We start from the raw sequence: 26,346 nt of genomic DNA, 5'->3' as shown, positions 1-26,346 counted from the left end.
AATGGTGCAATCGTCTAAGTAATGGTTTACGCTGGCGGGGCACAAGTAGAGAATGATAAGAACATGAGATCAGGTCAGTTAGGTTTGACAAATTCACGAAGAATTTGTCACGATGGTTTCTGAGAAAATTGGATTGAGACCTACCTGTGGTACATTGCTAGAGATGGGTTCATTAATCCACATTACTAACTATCACCTTCCCCTGACTATTAGACCTATTTTTTTATGGAACTACAATGGCATATTCTGATTATGCATTTATTGGAAAATGCTTTAAATACAATCGAAAACCTGATTATGGAAAATTCTGATTTAATGAGAAGTGCCAACTATCACTTATAGTAGTAAACTGTATACCATAGACATTACATGGCACCTTTATGATTTTAAGTTACCGTTGCTAGGCAACCGTTGTTGTTTTTGGGTGTGAAAAAGCAACCGATTATTTTTAAAGAAATAAAATTAATTTTTAACGTTAATAGTGTTTAATGAACACCTATCGTATGCTCTCATGCTTAAATAAAATATTGTTTTTTCTATCAACAACGTCAAAATGGGTCTCAAAATATATATTATGATGTATATGATATTGGTAATATATACTATTAAATAGCAATATGTTTATTATTATATAGCATCAGATGAGCCAGTAATTTTTTAGTGATTTTAATTTTATAAAAAAGATCACACAAAAGATATTAATATAGGTACACAGTTAATAAAATTTGAACTAAATATGCAGTTATAAGACTCTACGTATTCCTCACAGAGACTGAAATAAATAGGTGCACAACCTGATTCTTACCTAGACATATCTAGGTAAGAATCATATTGAATCATATGATTTCCACACAGCGTTATTTCAACAATATTGCAAATCCTCTCAGCATATTACAAAGATATTGTATGGAGTGAATTTAGATGGAATTATATTATAATGAATGATATTCATATATGCATTTCCAAGGAATATTTAGTTGGAAATGAAATTGTTTAATGTAACAGTCGGATCTAGTTTACGCTGCTTCGTAGATATCAAAGTCATACGTGATGATTAGTAAACGATAAAGTAATAATATTATTTCTTACTAATATTTTAAACGGTTGTGAGTATGTATGGATTATATATAAAAAAAAAATCATTTCCGCGCGGATATCGGAGTGGAGTCGGGTAACAGTTAGTATATAATATTGGAATCTGTTATCTGTGTTTCCAACACACAAATTCCAAAATAGATATACAAAGTTTAGTGTCAGTCAGATTTCAAACTACTTTTGCGAATTTCACGACGCTCTCAAATGGACATAACCTGTATATTATATAACTATATACAACAATTTAATTATTATATATTTGTTTTGTGCAAAAAATGTTTGGTCTTCATCCGGAAGTGCTTTTCAGTTTAAATTCCCATGCGTACATAGTTATAAAATATTTGTGCAAAATAAACATAAGTATTAGAAATAATATAACCAAATTATGCATTAATTAATACCTTTATAATAATCACTAGCTGGCTCGCGCAACTTCGTCTGTATTACAATTACTTAACATTTATCTTTATATTTCGCTCAATATACATAAAATATCTTTTTAAATTATAGCCTATGTGTGATTCTGTTGTATAAGCTATATTATTGTAAAGTTTCATCACAACCCGTTTAGTAGTTTTTGCATGAAAGAGTAACAAACATCCATCTGTACTCACAAACTTTCGCGTTTATAATATTAATTAGATTATCGCTTCCCGTTTATCACTTGTTACAGTACCAGCTAAAATTAATACAGAAGCATAATGTAGCGTAAAAGATGTGGGTAGCGTTTCCTAATGATTCGTAGTAACTTGGGCTTCTCTAATACTTCTTGTGAAATAACCAAGAGTTAATGTTCATTTGTTTTGTTTCATCTTACTGCGAGTACACTCGAGATGTTTACTGCACTGTTATGCTGTTTTAGATTGGGTTTGTGCAACTCCGTACAGGAAGATTGTCTACAAAATTAGGTCATTCAGCAAATGGAAAATTGTTTAGAGAATTAATTAAATACTTTTATAATAACATATTAATATTCAATTCTATGTATATTTTATGACGTCAACTGTGTTGTATTGATGATACAAATAATAATTAAAGATCAGTACGTAAATTTCATTATTTTAAAACAATTGTCAGTTAACCAACACATGAAAGAACTTAAAAATTAAGTGAATATATAGTTAAATTAAAAATATTAATTTCATTAAATTTCATTGTCTTAAAAATTATTTTATGTTTTTCTAAAGAGTTTCCTTGTTCAAATATGTTAAGGGGGTCTTCCTATGTGACGGCCTGTTTTTTAGGGATATTTTAGGATTTTTTTTCTACGACCAGTAAATATTTAGAGCTTCAAGTTTTTTATCATTTATTAACACATATTTGGACAGTATAAATATAAAATTTCAGCTAAAAATATTCAGTCAAACTAGAGTTACAGCGCTCTGAACACCCCCGCCTCGAAAAAAAGAGCTCCCACTTCCTCCACGATTCCGGCTGATCGGCTTATCTGAAAAAAAAAAAAACGGCGTTTTAATTTGTAGGCTTAAAAGCACGGAATGACCTATATTCAAATGCATATAAAAAAAATTGGATTTTTGATAGACATTTGAAATAAAAGTTGCAAATTAGGCTTTTTTTTTTTTGTTTTTTGCTATAAAAAAATCGAAGTTTTGAAAATTTTCGATTGATAATAGTTCATTCCATGCGTTTACATATATTGAGTGTGCCCTGTAAATTTCAAGTAATTCGGTGCAGCCGTTTCTGAGATACAATGGAGGAAAGTTTGAAAAACACAGTTTTGAGAAAAACGCGTTTAAAGTTTCAAGTCCGTTAAAAACTATTAAAATATCAACTTACTCTCAATCGGCGATGCCTGGTCCATAGAGTATTCCTTCCTCTTCCTCGTGAAACTCTTTTAAAGCAGATTGTTCAGCTCTTGAGTCAATCCTGGCTTGTTTAACGACATCACTTACGCGCCGCTCAGAGCGTAAGATTCGCTTTTCATCCCGTTTCTCAACATACGCTTGGGCTTCACGACCAACAGGCATCCCATAATCGACATAACTTTTAAAATACCTTGAAAACCTTCATTAGAGATAATAACTGCTAAGTAGCTAGCAATTTCAACAACTTTGGGACCAGAATGAAGATGTTTAGGAGCGAAAGTCCAAATCAAAGAATTCAAAGATTCGTTATTGTTTTGTGTCTCTGCTCCTAAACAACGAATTAATAATTCGTCTTTCGATAAATCTTCGAAAACCGGTTTGATAGCTTGTTGGACTTGCGGAATTAGAGGTGGTTTATCGTGATGAAATTGGTCCAGTTCATTATTAGCTTCAGCCTTACGCCATTTACACCAACTGTCTTCGCCTTCTGGACAAAATTGATGCTGAGGGTTTTCATCAGAAGAACATTTGTGATAGTACGTTGCCCAAACTTCCTTTCTCATATCTTCAAGCGAATCTGGATGGCGTCGAATTGCTAATCCGTAGAATTTTGTAATTTCTTGGATAACTTTCTTGGATAGACTAAAATAACTTCGGTAAAATATTATAACAATAGAAATTTCTATTTAAGTCTGTAGAAACGTGTCTAAACTTGTATAAACAAATATATTAATAAAAGGGAGGCCAGGTATAAAGCCGACGGTACACAATAGGCCCGGTCTCTAACTGCCAACTCACCGCTCCGAACCGCTCTTTCTTTTACCTGCTGTATCTTTAAAACGACTTCGAATTTTCTAAAATCGCTTTACTACCGTATTCTAGACATGTTAAGGGAGCAATTTATGAAAAAAAAAAAAATCGATATTTTCAACCCATCACATAGGAAGACCCCCTTAAGATTTCTTTAACGATTTTTCTATGATGTTTTTGATACATTACTCTACAAAATTGTACCTTTTACATACTGCATAATTCTCGATATATATAGAATATAATTTATAACATTAATTAAATATAATACTAAGTTTGCTACATTATTAATAATTAACAAATCCTTGAGAGTATTATACATGAGGGTAGATAGATATCCAGGCCGTTGTTTTTGATTAGAGTTACATGAAATCATTCAAACAAATATTCGACAGGGAAACACTAAAGTTTTGTTCGCATTTATTTATTAAAATCTGTATAATAGCATGGGAATGGTAGCAGCAGTTTTTCTATGCCCTTCATGGAATGTAATTACTATCATCATAGCATTCTCGTAAAATATCTGTTATTCCACGGAGTTTACATCTTTCTATGCTAGTAATTAAAATATGAATAAAAAAATAATATTGATAAAAAACATGGCCATTATTTGCCTATGTCATTCGTAATATTTCCATTCTATGTAGTATTATTAAAACATGAATGTAGAAATATATGTTTGAATGTTTATCACTTAATAACTCTTGGTTTGGACAAAGAATAAAAGCTGGTACCTATAACCTGGATTTTTTTGATATTTATTGTATGTCTAGGAATGTCTGTGTTACTCATTATGTTAATACGTGAAGTAAAAACTATGTACCCATTTTTCAAAAAATGTGCAGATGGAAGAATATGAAATTTCGCACGCTTATATTTATATAGAGAATGAGTACAGTACGCTGTAATTTTTTTTTATTTATGCATAATAAATACATAAAATCAATAAAAAAAACATTACACACACTTCCATGTATGTGATACACTCACGCATATATACTCTTTTGTTTAATTGTTATTGCTGGTTGACATATCTTTTAGTATTTTTTATTATGCTTGAATTTCGACCACTGGTCGATCTAAATCTTTTTTCGTTTATTTATTCTAGACCTAAATATATAATAAGAGAAGAGAAGTCATCATACAAGGTGTCAATGTGGCTCACCATTAGACAGTTTTCCAAAAACGACATCGGTACATACAATTGTGTCAGTACCAACTCTCTGGGGAAGAGTGAGGGTACTCTTAGACTTTATGGTAAGTACCTCTTTTTTATGGTAAGTTTATTTGATGGTAAGCAGTAGCTGTTGTCTATACGTAAACAGCTTTACAGACGTCATTTTAGTATGTGTAATGATTCATGCGTTAACTTTCTAGAGAACTAAGATGCCATGCCTCTTATTCTGTAATTTATCTGCCTAATCTGCACCATATAACTGAAACATAGCTTACAAATAAAGCTGTTTGATGGTAGGAATAGGTGAGACTAAGATACTCAAGCAGACGTCTCTTTATAATCTAAACCGTGATACCACTCATGCATTGCATTCAAGAAGACGAAAATGTCATGCTCCTTATCCTGTAATTTCACAGCCTAATTTGTGCCTATAATTGAAACATAGCTTACAAAACAAGCTGTTTGATGTTTGGAATAGGTAAGACTAAGATAATCAAGCAGACGTCTCTTTATAATCTAAACCGTGATACCACTCATGCATTGCCATCAACAAGACGAAAATGTCATGATCCTTATCCTGTAATTTCACAGCCTAATTTGTGCCTATAATTGAACCATAGCTTACAAAGCAAGCTGCTTGGTGGCGGAAAAAGTGAGACTAAGGTATCCACGCAGACAACACTTTATAGTCTACCCTAGTACCTTTTAGTTCCTCTTCTAAACACTACTACATACAAAACAATGTTGTGGAACAGTAGATAAAAAAATGATTGAAATATTCAATACGTAAGTCATTTGCTTGAGTTGTCATCTCTTTCAACCAGTAACTAGCGTGCTTAGTAAAATGAGTTCCATTTCAGAGGTGAGGTAAGGCTCACTGCCTTCACAAGGTATTAAGGTATAATATTAGAACTTTTAAATAACGACGCTTGAGTAGTAGTATCACGGACGTCACATGATAACGTGATGTCGTATTGCTGTTCGTTTATACAGATGACGTGATGTCGTCAGTTTATTTGTTATTCCAATAAAATTATAATGTTTTAGTAAAAAATTAAAATAAGAATACAGTTTAAATAAAGATTATATATCCAGATTCATAATTTTATTATTAATTAACATTTATTATTATTCAGTAGTGAAAATCTATAATATTATTATTCAATTACATGTATGTTAGTCAATAAGGTATTTATAATTTTTTTTATTTATTCAGATATTAATTTTATATATTTGATTCAGACTACAAATGGATGGACCATTTGTAGTCTGAATCAAATATATATTTTTGGTTATCAAATAAATAGTTTCGATAAACTCTACTCATAATAACTTTATATGGGGTTTTATTAGGCACATTATGTATAAGAAATATAAATGATGTTTCCATTTACTTAAACGAGATTTCCCGCAGCTTCGGCTACAAGAAACCCGTTCTCAATCCCGTGGGTAATTCTAAAAACACTTTCTTAGTGGATACCTACTTAACATAAATAACTTTAGCGCAAAATTTAAAGTTTCCACATTCAGTGGTTTGGGTTGTGCCTTGAAATCCCAGTCATAATCTACTTTTATTTATCTTCTATAAAATCGTCGTGTTTCGAAACGGCTTAACCGATTTTGATGAAAATTTTATATGTATACTCGATAAGTCTAAGAACAGGCTGTTATCCATTTCTTATACACATAAGTAATAATGGCGCCCCACCCCAAATATTTTTTTAGATTTTTAGACTTCTATAAACATTATACATATATATATATGAAAAATACTAATACTATGAAAGCTTATATACTATATTTGTCTGTCTGTATCTTTCATGCCTTTTCGGGCATTTATCCCAAAGAAATATAAATAAAGACGTGCAAATAGAATGAACCACGAGACTATCATTTATCACAAAAAAGACAAACTTAAGATTCGAAGAATAAAAGGTCAACAGTCAACAACTAAGCTTATAATCTATATCCAAACTCTATTCATTGCCTGATGGTGATTCGTTTATAGGTTTTATATGTATCGCAATGTGGGTGTAGATCACATAACGGTCGGCATTTCATCACTAGTGAAAGGTCATAACGCTTCCAGTAGCGGTGATCAGGTTTCCGCACTAAATATATATATATGATCTCAAACATGCTAATGGTAGCTTTATTTAAAAAATAATATAAATCCATTAAGTACGTTAAATTAGAAGTAATGAAAATAACGATATATTATATTCAATAACAATATCTTTTTTTTTCCTTCATTTCGAATGTTTTGAAATTTCTTAAAAGTATTCCAGTTGTTTTCAAACAGATTTATACACCATTTTTATAATATTATTACCAATTCGATTCTAATTTGTTTTAATGTTTTCAGAAATAAAACTGAACTCTTACACAGAGGATTTCAGCAATCAAATCAGTGTCGCCGGAGGTATGAACAAAAAGTTTCTTTCTTTGAATACTTATATTTATTTTAGCAAATGAAAATGAAATCCCACAGGGTATCTTTTCTTTCTTTCTTACTAAGAAACAATGAATGTATTAAAATTTGAAATGTTGAGTGAGATTAAAAAGCGCCAGGCGGTTTCGAAACTTTATGGTCAAACATAAAGATGAAAATAATTAAATAAAAAGGAACTGAAGTTTCGTTAAATATAATTTGAGTATTTTTTAGGAAGGTTGACTTTGTAACAAGTTTTCTGCGCGGGTAACTCTCACTTGCCTATTTGTAGATTGTTCCCTTTTGAAGGATGAGATGTGGTAGTGAAATATCAGGGTACGGGAATATGACACCTAAGTCCTTAAGAATAAGAGGTATCACAACCGTCTATCGGTACGTGATGTCTGTAATTCTCTTCTATAGCCATTGCTTTGTATTACATTTCTTTATGTTGAAGTGGACATATAAATATACTATGCATATAGTATATCCATCATATGTTCATTTAAAGTAATTTGATATACTTATTTTGCAGCTTAGATTAAATTAAAATGGCCTAATAATTACTCTGTTCATATACATATAATGATAAATTTATGATGTATGTATGTATATTATTGGACTTATTAAACGTGTATTATCAAATAATGTTTATACATATTAATACTATATACATACTGAACGTATGTTTAATATATACGTTCATCTTTTCATATTATTGATTTGGTTTTGTAAATTATGATAAATTATAAAAAGTAAAAAAAATATATAAAAAATATTGTATCAACCGATACAATGCTTTTTATATAGTTTTTTCACACATGATGATGATAAGTAGCTATTAATTATCTAAATAAAAAACACTATCTATCTACTTTCAGTTAAGTGATTTGTGATAGTGATACAATATAAGATCAAAAATCTAGTTGCAGCATAGCGTGTAAGATTCGCTATAACAATAAACTAACAAGATGCATTTCTTTCTCGAATCCAGTTTGCAATACACAATACAGAGAATAATAGAAAATGAAATCTTTTAGTTGGGAATTCCATTAAAGCGATCTCTCCTCCCACAGGTCTTACCGAAGCGGCAAAGGGAAATACTTGTAAGAAAGTACATTTGGAATGGACGTTGTTAACGATATTCTGTTATATAAATCTATATATGTTGACATAGTTATTGTATTGTAAATAAAGCGTAATAATTTACATATATATTATATAAATGGAATATTTACGAAAAACATTACTAATGAGGCCAACACATCTGTAAGGATCTATCGATACATCTATACATACATTATATCACATGTTAAGAGGGACAATTGTATAATAATGTTTTTTTAAGGGACGATAATGGAATGGTGTAATCGCCTGCACTAATGTTATATGCTGGCGGGGCACCAGTGGAGGATGATAAGAGTATGTAGTAGTATGAGGTCAGGTCAATTAGCCCATCGTGGTAAATTCACCAGAAATTTAACATAATGGTTTCCAAGAGGAACCGCTTGGAAGTCAACCTGACAAGGTACATTGCTAGCAATAGAGTTATTAATTCAAATTACTAACTATCCTCTTCTCCACTAATAAGAGATTGAAGGCTTAAAAATTTTATGTAAAAAAATAATGGAACCTAGGGTCCACTGGGAGGAGCAGCAGTGATAGAGGGACGCGAGGGTAGAAATTACAAAAATTGTTGTGTACGACACAATAATTTTTGTTCATGAATGGCCCGTAACAGCTTTAAACTGTATGTTCAGCAATACATATAACAGAATCTAAATAAAAATATCTTAAAAAAAATGTAAATAACTGTACCTAATTAGCCACCTATACCGTAACAGATTTGGAGCAAAAAAAACCACATCAGAATCGGTCCACTCGCTTAAAAGCTACGACGCCACAAATAGACATACAGACTCGTTGAATTTATAACACCCCTCTTTTAGGATCACGAGTTAAAATATCGTTCAGTCTTTAAATGGAACATATATGAGATAAACTAATATATTATTACTGTTAAACTTGTATATTATTATTGTATAGCATTACTGTTTGTCTGAACATTTTTATCTCAGAAACTGCTTAACCGATTTAGATGTGGTTTTCACAACAAAAAGAGGAGTGTAAAGTTTCATTTACAATTTAATGTCTGTTTTATTACAATCGGTTTACAAATGAAAAAGTTATGAACAATTCTATTTCTAACACCACAGGTACGTACTTAGCTAGTAAATATTATATAATAAATATATATTGTATATTGTCATGGTAAATATCCCATTTATATAATGTAACACACTTGTAAACAACCATAAAAAAGTTTATAACATTTTATGCTTTAAAAACGAAACGTAATTCAATTACATGTTTCAATTTTTGTAAATAATAATTGTAAGTGTAATAATACTAATATTTATTGTAAAAACAAGTGACACAACGAGGAATATATATATATATATATATATGCATATAATTTGTAATTACCTAGATGATGTATCCAAAGTTTCGCTTAATACCGCCAAAATTGAACTGTTTACATTCCATTGTGTAAACTCATTGCTCGATTATAAGACTGTTTACAAAAGATAAAAAAAAATAAATGATAATGAACTAAAAATGTGTTTTTGTTTGACTTTACCTTCAAAACATGCCGTAATTTTTTATACTACGTTGGTGGCAAATAAGCATAAAGTCCATCTGATGGTAAACAGTTACCGTAGCTTATGGACACCACTAGAACACCAGGGGTGTCAAATGAGCGTTACCGACCCTTAAGAAACCTTAATATACACTTCTCGAAAAAACTGTGTTTAACCTTAATAAATATCAAAATAATACTAATAATAATGTTTAAAACATTAATATATATTCTTTTAAATTATTAAGTTTTAATTGTAATTTACAATATGTAGCTACTACTATTATATATATTGTTAAAAAAACAGAGAATTGTAATTAAATTAATACGATAGATGGAATTGACATGACACATAAATATATATAAAAAAAACCTTAATATATATCAAATAACTTTCCGTATGAGCGGTATTTTAAAAATAAATTAGTATGATTTTTAAATTTGCTTAAATTGAAGTTTATATTATAAAAAGATTTGCTATTCTACTCTATTTTCTAACATTCTATTTGTTAAACTTCAAACAATAATAATAAGAATGTTTATAACATTAATATGTACCACTCTGTAAATATTCACCTGCCGTGAAATATTAAATTGTAATTTTTTTGCTACCAAATTCCATTAAGGACTTTCATCACATTATATTCAAAACTTTACATTATACAGAAAGTTTTGACATCTTTTGAAAGCAATGAATGGAAAAATAATGTGATCGCTTATAATGCACAGTGCGGATCACACATAAAAGAAGGTTCTATTGATGGGAATATTGGAATTTAAAGTGGCTTTCATCGTGTACGCGCTTGTAAAAAAATATCGATACTCAATGACGTTGAACATTATTAACAACAAACTTGAGTATACACAAACCGTTAAACGATTACATAGTTCTGATATTTATATATTTTATATGTAATGTTTTTTATTATTATTATAACCACAGATAAGATAATATTATAATTATAATGGTATATATAATCTGTGACATGTGAGATTGAAATATTGTCTTCATACAATACCTTCAGTATAACATGTATCTCACTTTATTTATTAGTATCTCTCATAGAGTCACATAAATAAAGACGAATATGATAGTATACTTTTAAGAGTGTTTCTTTTATGTGTGATCCATACTGCTGCTTCTTTTCTGTGGCTCGTTTAAGCGTTTCGTTCTACTGATAGATATATTAGATTTTAAAGTGGCTTTCATCGTGTACGCGTTTGTAAGAAAATATATATACTCAATGAGGTTGAACATTATTAACAACAAACTTGAGTATACACAAACCGTTAAACGATTAGATTTAATATATATATATATATATTATATTTTTTATATCTAATATTTTTATTGTTTTTACCATAACGGATCATTCGACTGTATTGTTGTCTAAATGTTGAAAACACATAGATTACAATGGTATATCTGTTTACCTGAGAGACCGAAATATTGTCTATATATAGTACTTTCAGTGTAACATGTATCCCATTTTATATATTAGTATATTTTTTTAATGGATGCTAATGGAATGTTGCACTCGCCTGCGCTAAGGGTGAACACTGTCGGGCCACCAGTGGAGGTTGATAAGATATCCATGAGGTGAGGTTAGTTAGCCTGATTAATTCACCACGAATTTATTACGCTAAAAAAATACACACTATTTTATAATTTCAGCCAAGTTCGATCTCACGACCTTCAAAAACTGAGTGTGGTAAAAACTGGTAGTCTAGTAAAGACTATCTCATAGAACTATTATTCTATGTTTATAAACTGATGTATAAAGTACCTAAGTGTGTTTCTACCATTTTAGAATCCTGAAAATGATATTCACTCGCGAATAATTTGGCTATTTATTTCAAGTCCGCCGGGCCAGGTACGCTTACACCAAAAACGAAGGTTGCAATTTGATAAAATATTCAGACAGTCCATTTTTGCTCCCGTTTCTGCTGCTAGATATATAAAATTATGCAACTATAGGGTATGCACTCCAGTTGCTGACTTTTGATTTAGTGCAAACAGCGCGACGTTTTATTTATAATTTAAAACGTCCACAGTGTTTGAAATAAAAATTCTCTATATTTGATTTTGTCAACTGTATTTACATTGTTACATAAAAGACTATAGATAAATATTGTTTTGAATTTCGGTTTCGGAAAGTGTGGTTTCAGAGAAGCTTTCTTCCGCCTACACGTAGTTTGAGGATGAAGTTTTCTCGATCGAGTACACCATGGGGTTTTTAGGAAGGGTATATTTGATAGAGATATTCAGTGGATTACGTATACAGTTGTAAATATAATTTATTGCATGCGTTCCAATAGTTGCATGTATGTTTTTCTAATTTCGTATTCACACACATATCATATCATATGATTACGATCAGTATAAAAACAATAATATATCGTATTTCGTTCCATTTTGCAGTTGCATATATAATCGTTACACACAAACTGTTACTTAGCAACAATACTTATTTTAAATGTGATGGATTATACTTTTTCTACTTCAATCAATGTGCCTAATACGGTCCCTTAATCCATTACATTTAAGACATTCTACATCTCTACATTTAAATAACATACATAACATAAAACAATATACAGAAGAGTAAACAATAGAACTACTAGCAAAAAACATATCCAAAATTAAATCTGTGATAGAGATATTCAGTGGATTACGTATACAGTTGTAAATATAATTTATTTCGTTCCAATTGCAGTTGCACGTTACACACAAACTGTTACTTAGCAACAATACTTATTTTAAATGTGATGGATTATACTTTTTCTACTTCAATCAATGTGCCTAATAATATTAAGGTTACTAAGTTGCCAGCAACGCGTTTCTGGCGTCCATAGGTGGTAACAATTTACCACCGGATTTTTCACCATTTGACTATGGTGGCAAAGAAGCACGCGTTTGCTTGCTTGCCACCATAATTAATGTTAATAATCCCTCGTGATTGCAAGCGCGGGCTTTCGCGAGTGCTTCTGATCGCGCGGAAAGGAATATATCTTATTAAGGCAGCTAATGTAGCGGATGTAAGTTTTTCTAATTTCGTATTCACCCCGCGCATACCATATCATATGATACACTTTCTACGATCACGTATAAAAACAATAATGCACTATCGTATGACATCCACCATATTGTAGTCGCCATTTTGATGGCATCTAAAGGTTCTTGTTTCAAAACCATAGACGTGTCAATACATATTCATCTTATACTATATATAAATACTATTACGTATATATAATCTCAATAAACGCGAAAGTTTATGTGTATCGATGGATGATTGTTACTCTTTTATGCAAAAACTACTGAACGGATTATGATGAAACTTTACAGTAATATATCAGAATAACATATAAGCTATAATTTAAAAAAATATTATGTAAATTTGGCGAAATATAATGGTAAATATCAAGTGTGATGCAGACGGATTTGCGCGGGTAAGCTTGTTGTATATACAATCACATGTACATTTGTAGGTCACAATCTAGTGATTGTAAGCAAACGGCAGCAATAAATAGAATAGAATAAAATTTATTACATCACGCATCAAAAAAGAATAAGAAAAGCAAATAAAAACAAATACTAAAATAGTAATAATGAAGTATTACTAGATTATCCACCACTGAGCAGCATCATCATTGCGTCACTGAATTGATGCAAGAAAGTCATCTCAGTTAACCGTAGTAGGTAGTACAACAAAACAACGAACAAATCTACAGATGATGTAACTAATTTAATATAAAATAACGCAATAGACTACATACATACTTTAAAGGGTATGTATAAACGAATAGAACATATAGTAAATGGATTAGTATATATATATATATTTTAACTGCATATTGAGAGTTTGCAGGTACAAATTAAGGCTTCATATATACACGATATATGAAGCCTAAATAGCATAAAGGAAGCTAAGGAAAGTAAGCTCTACCTATATGTACTACATATATGATATGTATATAGTAGAAAATGGCAAACTGTGCATACCTCAAATGATGGCATAAAAACAAAGCAATTCTAACATAGATAATAAAGAGTTTACAGGTCCAAATTTCGGATATACGTATGAAGCCCACCCTCCGATCGATCCCCCGTCCGTTTCAATCGATTCCCCGTCCAATTCAAATGGGGATCAAAATTATGACGGACTGAGCCGACGTTCGAATTCCTAGCGGTGCCCTCAGATTAAAGACATATCCGTCAGGCGGGAGTTGGCCCTCAGCCGCTTCATAAGTCTTTTTGAGGTTTGGAGTGCCCTCTGCACTCGCCCCCTATTATCCGGGGAAGCTATAAAGGCCAGCTGTGGCTAACAGCATTAGAGTAGTTTGAAAAAAAAAGAAGTTTAAATACCACAAAGGAAAGTGAGTAGAAGGTGACAAACTGCGCATACCCCAAAAGCAGCATATCATATCATAAAAGCAATGCAATCCTGACTTACTCAGTTACAGGTTAACTACTTTTAGAAATTTATTTTCTATAATTCAATTAGCATTTCCTTTCTAAGAGGTTCTGATAAAACGTAGGCGCAATCTGCTTCAATTTACTTCTGGTAAAGCATTTTAGGTCCTAATTAACGAAGTAAGAGAACCTTAATTTACATTCAGTACAATTGCAAAAGCTTGTAAAGTGTATTTATAATTAGCTAATTGGAAGTGTAAATTAAGTTATGAAAATAACTATGATAATTATTTTTAGCGTCTGTAATATTTAGAATCAACAAGTTATTATATGTAGAGTTAAGTACAGTGCTGGATTAAGCAAGCGTGGAGCGCTTACCAAATTTGCTTATGGTTTATTTTGGAAATCGGATCTTAAGTTTTGCTTTAAAGTATAAACAACCTCTACCAGACTTTACTATTTAGACTTTTTGAAATAAAAAAGTGTTTAAAGATCAAAAAAACTTTTTTTAAATATAAAAAAAAATTTTTGTTATTTATTTTTTATTTTATTAAGCTCAGACACGGCTTAGAGCGTGGGGACCCTTATTGGGTGGGGCCCGTAGCGTTTTGTGCTCTTACTGTTAAGCTAATCCGGAACTAGTTAAGTATATATTTTTAGTATAGTGCTACTTCCGTTAAACATATAATTTGTTATCTGTATTTTCATATCTTAGTCAATAAATAATATATCTATGTATATTTTTAGCGAGATCGGCCAGATTAGAATTTAAGAACGTAACAGTTTATTACTTGGGGTGTAAACCACTAAACCACTACGCTTTCAAGTTAGTATATTAATATAATTAATATCAAGTTATTTATAGAAATACGCTGCGAATGAATTATATCTCTGTATATTATTATATCAATATTATGAATAAGTCATGTATGTTCATTAATATTAAGTGAAATCCTCTAATATAGACATGAAAGTGCCTAGGTAGATGTTAAAACCTAATTTAGACGTAATTCAATTATAACCAAATATAAATATGTCGAATATATAATTTTGCTTGATAGATTATTTAAATTAGATTTTTTTGTATCAGCCTTGGTGGTCTAAAGGTTTACCTTAGTTCCGATGGTCGCGGGTTCGATTCCTCGCACTGTACCAACAGTTGTATTTGTGAGTATGATTTATTATTTGTGTCGGTCTGGATGTTCGCTATGTATATTATATAACTATTTACAAGAAATATCTAAATATTTATATCAGTTGTCTAGTAACTATAACATAAGCTCTGTTTACCGAGGGACGAGATGGCGCTGCGTAAATGATACACTGTGCCCGTCATGATAATCTGTGCCGAACTTTCTTCACTCTCCACGTATCTCATATTGTATCTTTAAAACCACGCCATATTATAAATTAAATAATAAAATACTTTATAAACATAACTGGCTATTGTTAATCAAGAAACAACAATAAATGGTTTTTAGTCCTAAACGGGCAGCAGAGAGAAAGACAGACATGTTTTTGAATTTGAAATATTAGTACGTATACTTATTTTGATTCAATTTTAATTGAATAGCGTAAAATGTCCTGTTGATATCAAACAAACGGAGAACGATCCCAAATAATCCGGGGTGAATAAAAAAACATCCGTTCGTTTGAAAACTACAAAGCAGATACAGATAAACCTTCAAACATCCCATAACATCCCTTTGAGTATAAAAATCGATTTATTAATCAACAGTGCACACTGTACTGAACTGTTACACAAGTTATAAATCATTTGATAAAGACGGCCTCGGTGGTCCAGCGGTTTAGCATACCGCTTTAACCCCGACGGTCGCGGGTTCGATTCCTCGCACGGTACAGACATTTGTATTCTACGATTAGTATAGCACGATTGTTTGTATCGGTCTGGATGTTCTCTATATATAACATGTATGTATTTACATATTATATTATTTATATAAAATATATATCTAAGTATTTATATCAATTGTCTAGTATCCAAAACACAAGCTCTGCTTACAGTGGGACTAGGTGGTGCTGTGTTAATTGTCCAGGGTTATTTATTATTATTTATTACATTGAATACTTTTCTAAGTTTAGACAAAACTAAGATACGTTACCTATTCTCATATCGACTGTCCACTGTATAGTTAGGAAATACTACTGGAACATAACTATTGATGCTCCAACTTGCTCTGGGGAAAAGCTTACTTCTGAATGTTGCAGCATTTTCCAGTGACGGCTAGAAATGCTAGAATTCTAGCGATAAAGCCAACTAAGATTATTCGCTGTCCGCACAATAAACCGTTGCCTCGCTTTATTAAGCTGGATTTGAACTGAAATAACAAAGGAAGAAAGGAGAATAGGATAGAAGCAATGATAACTTAACACATAAGCAGAAGAAAAACAAATATGTGAATGGTTTTATACTTTGTCAAAATGTTTTTTTTATGATCATGTATAGAAATGATTGCAATTATCAAAAAAGTCAATGTGACATAGCACTGCTTCTGTACCATTCACAAATATAGGAGTAATGACTCACAACGACTTTCTATTAAAACTATTGGGACAGGAGATGGGGATGAGAACTGTTAGTAATCGCGTTGATGCCCTAACGGTTGAGCACACCACTTGATTCCCGGTGATCGTGTGTTCGATTCCTAGACACGGTAAAAATATTGTATTCATGAGTATCATTGTTTATATTGGTCTGGATATTTCCTACGTATAATTTGTATTACAAAAAAAAATTCCAAGTATATCTGTCAAAAGTATAGGAGTAGCGCTGCTTAGCGTGGGACTAGATGGCGCTGTATGGATTGTCCAAGTGATGATTATTATTATTATTATTATACTTCATCAACCTCCACTGACGCCCCACCAGAATACACCGTAAGTGCAGCCGGATGCATCACTTTTAAAAATACCATTTATTCCTAATCAGTTCTTGACTCGTTCGTAGCAACATAAGAATCACAAGAGACAATAGTTACAACCGAGAGACGAACTTCAATTTACTTGAACAGTCTAAATCCCTCTTAGCAAAACTGAAAACCTACTTAGTTGCAGTGCGTTTTATTTCGTAGAAAATAATTTTGTTTATAGCACACTATTCACAATAACACTGCACTCGGGAATTTCTTGTTAAACTAAGAAATATCTAAGACTACATTAACAAAATGTAATTAAATTAATTAACTTCATATTTTACTAGTTGAACTTTTTTGTTTTTCTCTTGCTATTTTTTATCTTTGCAAATTCGCTCCTATTAGTCATAGTGTTATATTATGTGCCCTATATTCTCCTTCGATAAATGGGCTATCCAACACAAGAATAATTTTCAACATCGAATACAAGAGATTACTCTGAACTTCCAAACTCATAATATAATAATAATAATAAACTTTACTTATTTAAATTATTTGTATAAATTTATAGTAATAACCTAATAAGTTATTATTATTAATTTTAATTATGATTAATTATTTATTATTAATATAATAAATATTCATTAATGTATACAATTAACATTACGCCATTTAGTCCTAAACTAAACACTAACTTGTGTTACGAATACTAAAGAACTGATAGAATTACAAAAACATATTTTTAAAGGCATACATAATGTACACAGTAGATATCTAGACGAATGCAAACAATCATATTCCTGATTACAATTGTTTGTATCGTCAAGGAATCGAAACCGCAATAATCTGAAGTAAGGGTGTACCAAACCGCCGAACCATCGAGGTCATTAATCAATAAATCCCAATCCCCCCGTATATATCATCACAAATATACAACAAAACAAAAATTGTGTCCATAAATCAGAGGAAGTTGCATCATCATTCAATTTCCACGTTCATTTGTTCCGTGAGAGAATCCTGGGTAATCCAGGGGCACGTTAATTTGTTGATGCCGGGACATGTTTAGTTTAGTCAGTATATTTTCTTTATCAATCTTATACAGGTTGATGTATGGAATTGGTATCACTGTGGTCTTATTGTTAACCTGATAATTGCTATTTACACAGACGGGTTTCTCATCTGTCTTCCACCGGAGTGTCACTGTAGGATTTAGTTTATTAACCAAGAAGTATATTTTACGTAATTGCAATTACAAATAAAAAGTATTGAAGAATTTATTTAAATCAATACAAAATTTTGCTGCATAATGAAAAATAAGTTGACGCCCGGATGGTAAACGGTAACGGTGGTCTATACATGAACAGTACGGATACCACGTTATCATGCGACACCCATGAACTCATGTGACAAGAACATACGAAATACCCAAGCCTTTAAAAACAAGAATACATATGTTTGTACTGTGCGAGGAATCGAAATCGCGACTATCCGCGTCCTTACATCGGTTTGATTGCCGCTACACCAACGAGACATTTACAAAACGTAACGAAATTAATAGTCATTATTGAAACAAAAATATTTTATTTAATTTGTTTATAAATCTAATAAAGTTGATTATACAATTAATATATTCGACCACGCACTAGGCGAAGCTGTATCATGGAAGTCCACAAAAGTATTGCCAGATATTATTAACTATTACAGGCCACTGAGTAGAGTTGACATATCCTAAGAGTCTGGAATAGACCCACACAAATGGATCCAAAAATATATATAGGCATTAAATTAAGACAAAATTTTCCACTAGGACGAAGTGGTATTCTTGTTCATAACATTATTATTGTAGTTGAATGTAACTTTAATAGAAAACAGAGCAACTAATATCAAATATTATCACAAACAATTGTCTAATTATATACAAACTTGTGTGGTTTGTAACAATAATATGAAAATCAAATTGCTAGTTTGAATTCCATTTGCATTTCATATGATATTTAAAAGTGAGTCTCATAGTCGTGATAGATAGGTATGTAACCTTACCACAACTATGTTGGTTGTAAACTGCGTGATGAGTCGTGTTATTGGGCTCCTTAAAATATTTATTTATTTAACGCAATATAGGTACACCAAATGGTCCAGCGCAGTGATGGCCGCCTCATCTGTCATAATAGAACGAGTGCTGATTGTAGGAACTGGACTGCTCTAATCACCACAACTGATCTATTCTTATTGAGTATGTAATATTTTGAAAGGAATGAAAAGTAATGCTAGTTGGTAGTGTTCAACTTGAAAATGTAAAGTTACAACAATTATTTCAAAGTCCAAGACCCACGTTTCTTAGACGGTCTTCTTGTGATGAGACAGCTTTTCGAATGATCAGTAGATTAAAAGAATAAGTATGTCTATTCAAAATTGTTTAAATTTTGTATTTATTTGTATAAAGATGTTTCTATTTTATTCTATTAACAGTAAACACCAAATTAGTCTTTGTAAAAAGTCGCCGATTTGAGTATGTACCTCTCTCTCACCTATTTCAGTCCTCTAGCACTGTTTTAGTGAAGTGCCATTACAGTATGATTAAGACGAGATACCTTAATCCTTCGGAATGGCAACAGATGAGTGTCAAAGCCTGAACATACTAAGAAGATTTTGTGCTTCTGAGAGGAGCTTGGCTGGCTACCCTTATACACACCACGAGCTCTAACAGCCCAAATAAGAGGTTAAATGTGGAAAAAGCAGACCAACATATTATACCATATGTACGTTCACTTCGAATAGAACAAAGGAAATTTTGCATGAAACTTTGCAAACTTTTCTTTTCTAGAAACAATTTTTAATTTACTTATAAAGTTTTATTGCAGCAACATTAAAAGTAGATACAAGAGAAAAAACATACGATTAAAGAAGCAAGTACAAAAGCCGGTCTTATCGCTAACGTAATCACTTCCATACAACCTTAGGAATAATACTAAAAATAAAGTCGACGGCACATGAGTGGAAATAAGTTAACAAAGAACACTAGGGATTGTTACACAGATTCCATTTTGTTACTCAGTTCAATTGTCGTAATGGCGGTGTCATCTCATATAAAACGTAGTGTTAATTGCTCTATGACATCTGTAGAAATTATATATGGTCGTAAAAGCTTTATGATATACTGATTTTGAAATTTATTCCGACATTATATGTGCCACAGCTGAGTACAACTTCTAAACATAAAATATTCATGAATAAGTCTTATAATTTGACTTGGCATAAGTTCAACATGACGTACGTATACCCTTGTTTTTTGGTGACATATTACGCAGTAATGTTATTTAAAAAGTTAGAGTAGCAATGATACTAATGTAATGGACTTAATTAAATAACGTACGCAATATGATGATAGAATATATGATATACTCGTACATAGTGGACTATACATATATTGGGTTATTTGGAAAGGTAAAGGTCAAAGGAAATCAAGTAAAACTAAACCACTTTCGTACTAAATTTATTTTGTATGAAAATAAATTTCGGTTCCCTGTTTGCCACAAAAATGGACCCGGCTCCTACACAGTGAATCCATGGAATGCTAAGAAGTTTATCTGACTTATAATATAAGTCTAATATAAGTAATGTATCCTAATACATAGCATATAGTATATGGGCATATATATATATATAGCATATAAGAGCAGAGGAAGGCCAAAAAAGAGATAGATGGACTGTGTGAAAGATGATATGGTAAGAAAGGAAATAAATAAGCGATAACAGATGCAGCTTGCAGATGATGATGATGATAGTCACAGATAAATTAATATTACATATACAGATAGAATAACATTATCTTAAACTTAAAACAATATGATACCAATTAAAAAAAAATAGGGCAAAGGGCAACAGGAATAGATATTAAAGTCTTGCAAGGCATGACATGCTATTCGTGAAATCTTTATTGTTAAAAACATAGACTATGCCTTCCAAGACATAATCCATCCATACTACATACATACTCCAAATTCCATACTAATATTATAAATTAGAAACTATCGTAATGTCTGTCTGTGCATTTTCAAGACTAAACGATTGAAAGGATCTTAATTAAATTTTTTATCAAGTTGTATATATGGTTGTCTTATATATATATTACAGACGATTTTTTTTGACGGCCTCGTTGGTCGCAGGTTCGTTTCCTTGCACGGCACAAACATTTGTATTCATAAGTATGATTGTTTGTATCGGTCTGGGTTGAGTAAAATTATGTCTATGTATTAGTATCAGTTATCTAGTACCCATAACACAAACTTTAGCTAACGTAACTTGGCTCTAGATTACTCTGTGCAATTATAAAAAAAAATAAACGCGGAAAAAAAAAACGCGGGAAATAGCTAGTGACATATAGCTATCGTATACGATACGATCTTAAAACTATATCAAACCATAAACAAAAGATACGATGCCAAAGTGACTGTATTTTCAGTGAGAGGAACAATAAAGAGTTTTTCATTCATTCATTCAAAGTGCAACTGAAAATGGTGCGAATCCCTTCAAACCCCGACTCGTGCATTCAGTTATTCATGCTAAGGATACTATTGCTGTCAATATTTTTCCTTTTGTGACGCTCCTTTAGAGTGGCAATTTTAAAATAGTTTTATCGTGATTTCTCCTAGATTTACGTTCAATACATGATGCATTCGATACGTGACTAGCATCTACAACGATCCGGAGAAGAGAAATATTATTTTGTTGCGTCTTATACGAACGGATACTTTTAAAGAAATAAAAATAGAGACTATAGAAAATATCGAATAGTCGATATTTTATTATTATTTGTGCACATTAACAATAATAGTTCAAAGGAAACTTTAACAACTTTATAGAACTTAGTAAAAATTGTGTTACCTAAATAAAGAATTTTTAATTTGGAAATTTTACTATATTTTTTATTATAAGTAAACTTATGCATAATAATTAAAATAATTCTGAGTAATTAATATCTAATTTTCAATAAAAAAATATTTATAGAGCTATTACACGTAATGTTAACCGCGTGCATTTGAACTTTTATTTTATTAAAATAAGTATTAATGATTGATAATATAACTTTATTGCGCATAAACAATATTTACAAAAAAAAAATTACATAAATGTGCTAAACAAAGGGTGGTCTTATAGCATAAAGCAATCTCTTACAGATAACTTGGATAAATAAAATTTCTAAAATGAAAGTAGCCCAAGTTACGGCTTATAACATTAGCTATCTGCGAGTCAAAGTCCCCACAAAATCGGTCTAACCATTTTAGAGACTAGTAAGAACAAATAGACTTAAACATAATTAATATAAAAATGATGAAATTCATGTTTTGTGTATATTTTAATTTTGTAAGTACTGATTTAGTATAATTTTCATCTATACATATTCATGAAACACACCCATATGATATAATAGAGGCGATTATTTTCTATTAAGAAAACAATATTTATAAAAAATCGTGACAATAAACTATTCGGAGTATTTATACTAAATGGACAAATCGACGTAAACAGCAACTAATCATACACACAATTTAAGATGACACCGAAAACAAAAGACCATCAACAGAATCAAATTACGGTGTACGCCACTTAAATGAAACATACGGCACTGCTATTTCTGAAGATTTAGATTTTCAACTAGCATTCTGGCATTATCGCTTACATAGGTCAAGGGGGCGTCTAATCCACTCGCCGGCATTTCGTGTTAGTATGGAACTATTTCCTCTTAGAGCCAGCTAGGGAAGTTATTATTTAAGTCGACGCTTGTCTCTGACGGGTTCAGTATGGCGCAAATTGTAAGAGAGCTCGCTAAAATATGAGTATATTCTTTAAAAATGGTGGCTTATTTGATTCAGAAAATTCTTCTTATAAAGCATAATTCACACGGCGCCATCTAGTCCCAAGTTAAGCTAAACTATAGCTTATTTTAACTAGATAAGTGGTATAAATACATAGATATATTTTTACCTTAAATAAATACATAGAAAACACATATTTGTACCGTGCGAGGAATCGAACACAGGTCTAATGGAAGTAAGGCGGTGTGCTAAACCGATAGACCACCGAAGCCGTCTTGTATGTCTTTTTATAAATCGAAAGAAATATTTTATTTCGTACTCAAATGAACTATAAATATTATCCTTCATATAGGTCTATCGAATAGCATCTACCGTCGGTTCGGATTTTGGTAGTTTATATCGAGAAGTACCAAGAATACAATTTAGTCCGACATTTTTGAAATGAGATTTTACTTGATTATTATAATGAATATTAAAAGTTAAGTTTATAGTGCATATAGTAATAACATATTATACTATTAAATTAATATCACTAAGAAAATAATGCTATTTCATTTCTTAGTTAACTAGACTTGGTCGGCAACGAGCACCTGACAATCCTGGTGTTTTACGCGTCCAAAGGCTACGGTTGCTATTTGTCACTTATTGTATAGAAAAATTACGATTGTTTCTACATATATACATATTCATCAGCAGCACGATGTCAAGTGACACCCGTAATCATAGGTGTTGCTATTCCTAAGGACGATGGTGGCACGCCCCTCTACACTGCAATTTCACTGCCACATCTCACTTGTGAAACAGAAACACAGCATACAAATAAAGCTACTTGGCGGCAGAGTTGGGTGAGATAGTGGTGTTGCTACTAGCAGACGAATTTACTTTACATTGCATAAAATTTACTTTACATAGAATTTAAGTTACAGTACCTAAATAAAATGCAAGTTATAGATTTTACCTCTTTCAATTATATACAACAAAGTGATTCGTCCTCTCTCTACATTTAATAGTAATGTGACTCTTAAATGTAGAGAGTGACTGTGAATGAATTTCAGCCGCTAAGCAGCATATTTTGCAATGTACATCAGTTGAAAAGTGAGATATGATAGTGAAATTATTGCTTGACTTTTTTTTTAACCTCAGAAGTCCCTGGTCTGCCGGATTCTTACCAGCTATTCCTCCTAAGACATATCGCCGATGCCATCTTAGTACTCCGGAATGGCAGCGCCTGAGTCGTATCACGGGTGTCATGTGATAACGTGATGTGCGTATTACAACATATTTTGATTGGCCAGTTGAGTTAGCAACTAGTAGTAATTATTAGGCAGTGCAAATTACAGATATTCATATTATAAATCAAAATCATCGATAAAATGTATAAGACAGTAGCTTTTCATGTCCAACAAGAATTTATTGAACATGCAATTACTTAGTTACTAGCCAGCGTGGAACCTGATTGGTTGGGCCGATTGGCTGAACGCCACGTCGTGTAATTGAACTGAACATTGAAAATTGTGAAGAGATGTAAACTTTGGACTATAAAAAAATATGCAACGAGTGTTCACAAAATATTGTAACAACACAAAATTACATATTTCGTCCTCTGTGATGCTACTTATATAATCGCAATGTCTCATTAGTTAAGATTATTTATTAAAACTTAAATTAAAACACAAATACACAATAAAGGTCACATGGGAGACAACACCTAGAGGCATTTTCTCCTAGTCAATCATAAGGCAAACAGAGATTCGTGTGGACGCTGCAACTTATTAAATATATATATACAAACATATACGACCAAAACTTATATATGATACATGAAGTTTAGTTTTAATTAAAATTCAAATCGAACTAAATAATCACGTGCGTATTGTAATTTAGTTTTATATTTACAGTATTTGTGGTATATATAAATATAAAATTATATGTTTTTCTCTGGTGTGTAAAGTGCAAAACTTGGGATGGGGATTTTATAAAGATTACTTTTTAAATGAATTATCGACTAATATTATATTTTATACTAGCTGTTCCCGTGACTTCGTCCGCGTGAAATTTAACTTTATTTTAGTGAAATAAAAGTAGTTATTTTGTTCGTCTTAATTTATTCGTTCCAATAGGTACTGATAGGTTCAAACTAATACATTTACATCCCTTATTTAAACCCCATGGGGGTTGAATTTATCAAAATCCTATTTAAGCGAACGTCTTCATCATAGTAGCTCCAATCTTTAATTTCAGTTCATTCAGGCGAAAATCCAAGAAGATTTATACAAACTTTCATCCCCTATTTTATCCCCTTAGGGATGGAATTAATCAAAATCCTTTCTTAGCGGATGCTTACGTCATAACATCTACCTGCATGCCAAATTTCAGCCCGATCCGTCCAGTGGTTTGGGCTGTGCGTTGATAGATCACTATGTCAGTCAGTCACCTTTGAGTTATATATATATAGATTAATAAAAGTTATACATAGTTAATGATATGGAATAAAAGAAAGAAATGTATTTCAATTAATAATAATAATATTGCGAGTAAACTTGAATTTATCAAGTCATTAAATCGAGACGATATTCAGCATTTAGAGAGCAATGAAGTTTATACTCTTGATTGAACATTAAAAACAGTATTTGAAAAATATTAAACTCCGTAATACTTGGATTGAATGGCTCCGTTCTTCCAGCTGAGTGACTGTCTAAATATAAAACAAGATTTTACAAATTGGCTAATACATGAAAAAATATTTGTGAGATTAAAAATCTCTGAATGTGTACTAGTTTTTTATATAAAATCTGTCATTGAAGTAACTTTAATTTAGATTGAAATTTAGAGCACACATGCCCAATAGATCTTTTTCCAGCTAAATGTCAAAGTGATGGAAAGCGATAATCATCGTATGACCCGTAGTACGCTCCTTGTGTTGCCATTTCCAAGGATTAAGAGTGGTCATATACACATGGTCACCCGTCAGTTTACTATCGTTCTAATGAACCCATTTCGTTGGGGGATGAGGATTGTTAGTACTGTGGACTGTTGCTATTGCTAGCAATATACCATCGTGCACATCATATTTTTTATCACGATCTCTCCCGTCCAGTTCGGCTAGCTACTTCAGTTGAGAAGAACTGGCAAGAAACTCAACTGGTACATTTTTTATAGTACAGTTTCGAACTTCAAATGCTACAAGCATTTTAAAAATGTATCTTAATAATATTACAAAACGCGAACGTTTGTAAGTATGACTGTTTTTTACTTTTTCACGC

At 31.5% G+C, this 26,346-nt stretch overlaps 1 protein-coding gene across 1 annotated transcript in view; it reads left to right on the top strand.

Moving 5' to 3' along the window:
- LOC131850016 (limbic system-associated membrane protein-like) overlaps nucleotides 1-9,014 on the top strand; it is a 56,801-nt gene extending 47,787 nt beyond the window's left edge. Inside the window, exons 8-10 of the mRNA XM_059200163.1 lie at nucleotides 4,840-4,988; nucleotides 7,274-7,330; nucleotides 8,416-9,014. Coding sequence (XP_059056146.1) covers nucleotides 4,840-4,988; nucleotides 7,274-7,330; nucleotides 8,416-8,516 — 307 coding nt within the window. The 3' untranslated portion in view covers nucleotides 8,517-9,014. The remainder of the gene's footprint in view (nucleotides 1-4,839; nucleotides 4,989-7,273; nucleotides 7,331-8,415) is intronic.
- Nucleotides 9,015-26,346: the final 17,332 nt, after the last annotated feature.

The sequence above is a fragment of the Achroia grisella genome, unplaced genomic scaffold, assembly GCF_030625045.1.
Source record: "Achroia grisella isolate CSIRO2021 unplaced genomic scaffold, CSIRO_AGI_Agris_v1 utg676, whole genome shotgun sequence".
Lineage (NCBI taxonomy): Eukaryota > Metazoa > Arthropoda > Insecta > Lepidoptera > Pyralidae > Achroia > Achroia grisella.
Note: the sequence above shows the minus strand (reverse complement) of the source record. Positions and strands in the feature narration are given on the sequence as shown.